Source organism: Nematolebias whitei, chromosome 5 (assembly GCF_014905685.2).
Source record: "Nematolebias whitei isolate Nwh7 chromosome 5, NemWhi1, whole genome shotgun sequence".
In the NCBI taxonomy this organism is placed as follows: Eukaryota; Metazoa; Chordata; class Actinopteri; order Cyprinodontiformes; family Rivulidae; genus Nematolebias; species Nematolebias whitei.
The window spans coordinates 42,964,993-42,966,898 of record NC_056502.1 but is presented as its reverse complement, the minus strand read 5'-3'; the positions used below and the strand labels follow the sequence as shown (position 1 = coordinate 42,966,898).

At 35.6% G+C, this 1,906-nt stretch overlaps 1 protein-coding gene across 1 annotated transcript in view; it reads right to left on the bottom strand.

Moving 5' to 3' along the window:
* mc5ra (melanocortin 5a receptor) overlaps nt 1-406 on the bottom strand; it is a 182,269-nt gene extending 181,863 nt beyond the window's left edge. The window contains exon 1 of the mRNA XM_037677185.1: nt 242-406. Coding sequence (XP_037533113.1) covers nt 242-400 — 159 coding nt within the window. The 5' untranslated portion in view covers nt 401-406. The remainder of the gene's footprint in view (nt 1-241) is intronic.
* Between the last annotated feature and the right edge of the window lie 1,500 nt (nt 407-1,906).

Below are 1,906 nucleotides of genomic sequence, written 5' to 3'. Positions count from 1 at the left end.
TATCTATCTATCTATCTATCTATCTATCTATCTATCTATCTATCTATTCTTCTTTTTTCCAGGTCATAGGGAGGCATGGGACACTCTGAACAAACTGCAAGTCCACCCAGATAAAACAAGTGCAAACTTGCACTTAATTAAAATAAAAATGTTATAACAGTGAAGGATAAAAATAAAACGGTACTAAATGATTGAATTTTGTAGTTTAGAAACAACGACACACAAGCAGACAGACACGGACCTCAACAGCGATGTGGACCTGCTCACATGACGCAGGTTTGGGCGTGGTAGTCTTGTCTTGAAGCAGGGAAGGAGAGAGAGTGTAGTTCTGGTGATAGGTCCAGGTGGAGTTAGCCAGCAGCTCCTCCTCTTGATATGTTGTTCTGTCGGTCCCGTTCATCCTCGCTGTGGTTATTGTCCAGAACACTGAACTTTTATCTGCTTTCATATTCAAACAGTCCTATAGAGAAAACAAGTCACAAAGAATGTGTAAAAATCAGATCTAACATGGTACATCAATGTTGATCAGTTTGCTTAATACAAAAGATCGTACAGTGGTGCAATAAATACATATTTAGTAGATTAAGGTAGCAGAAAAAAACGTGTCACAATAAATTTAAAGGCCTACCATTCCTTAAAAAAGAGCATATTGCCCGTCACCTTTAACGCATCTTTAGAATTAAATCATCAGATTTTGAGAAATAATAAAATTGTAGCTATTTTGGTCAAACATGGTCATTGAGTTTACTGGTCTGATGTGATATTGTGAGAATGTGATACCTCCCTGGTGAGCAGCACTCAGAGCACATGCTAGGAATGACTCTCAGCTAAAACCACATAAACTTTAAATCTGTTTTTTTTTTTTGTTTATGAAACTGACTAAATAAAATACCCGAAACCTATTGACATATTTAAAAACTTATCAAGCCCCAGGGGAATTTTTTTTTTTTAAATTTAAGAACAAAGTGTAAATGTTGAGATTAAAGTGTTAGCTTATTTGTTCCTATTATTGTGTTCAGTTGAATTGAATTGAATTAAATACTCAGGATTTTTGGTGCTCTAGGCTGGTCTAGACTGAAGTACCATAAAGCTTTTGTTCTTATAAGTGATGCTATTGTTAGCATGTCTCAGTTTTCAGTATTCAATCAATCAATCAATCAATCAATCAATCAATCAATCAATCAATCAACCATCCAATCAACCAATCAATCTGTCAATCAATCAATCAATATAACTATATTGTCCATACTATTTCATGAGATAGAGATTTCTCTTTGATATCTGGCTCATACATACAAAACAACACAAGTTAAAAATGCCATAAAACTTTTAAAAAGCTTTGCTAACCCAATAAAAACATTCTAAAATACACAATTCATTAAAAACATAAAACATTTTAGCAGACAATGTTTTGTCATGTGAGGCTACGTTTAAATAGGATCTTATTAAGGACCCTCACAGCAGAGGGAACAAATGACTTTTTGTATCCATTTGTTTTTACCAGAGGAACCACCAGTCTTCTTGCAGATGGTACCAACCTGAATAATGGTTGCAGTGGATGAGTTGGGTCATTGTATTTGCTTATATTACATTATATTGCTTTATCTTCCCGATTCTGACTATACAGATCTGTATGTTGTTGAGGACCAATTCTTTTACTACCTAGTTTCACCACTCGGGACAACTTGTTCCTAGCTCACTGGACTGCAACGAGTTGGCAAATAGTCATGAATGCAGTTTTGCAAGCTGTGCACGCAAACATAGTTTGATTTTCAAAAGCTGCTCATTCAAAGATTTTAGAATGCAGGTCTGACACTAAGGTCGTTTTCACACCAGATAGTCTGGTAGACTCAGTTCAGTTCGGGACCAATATTCATGAGCTTTTGTTTACATTTGAGCTGGTGCG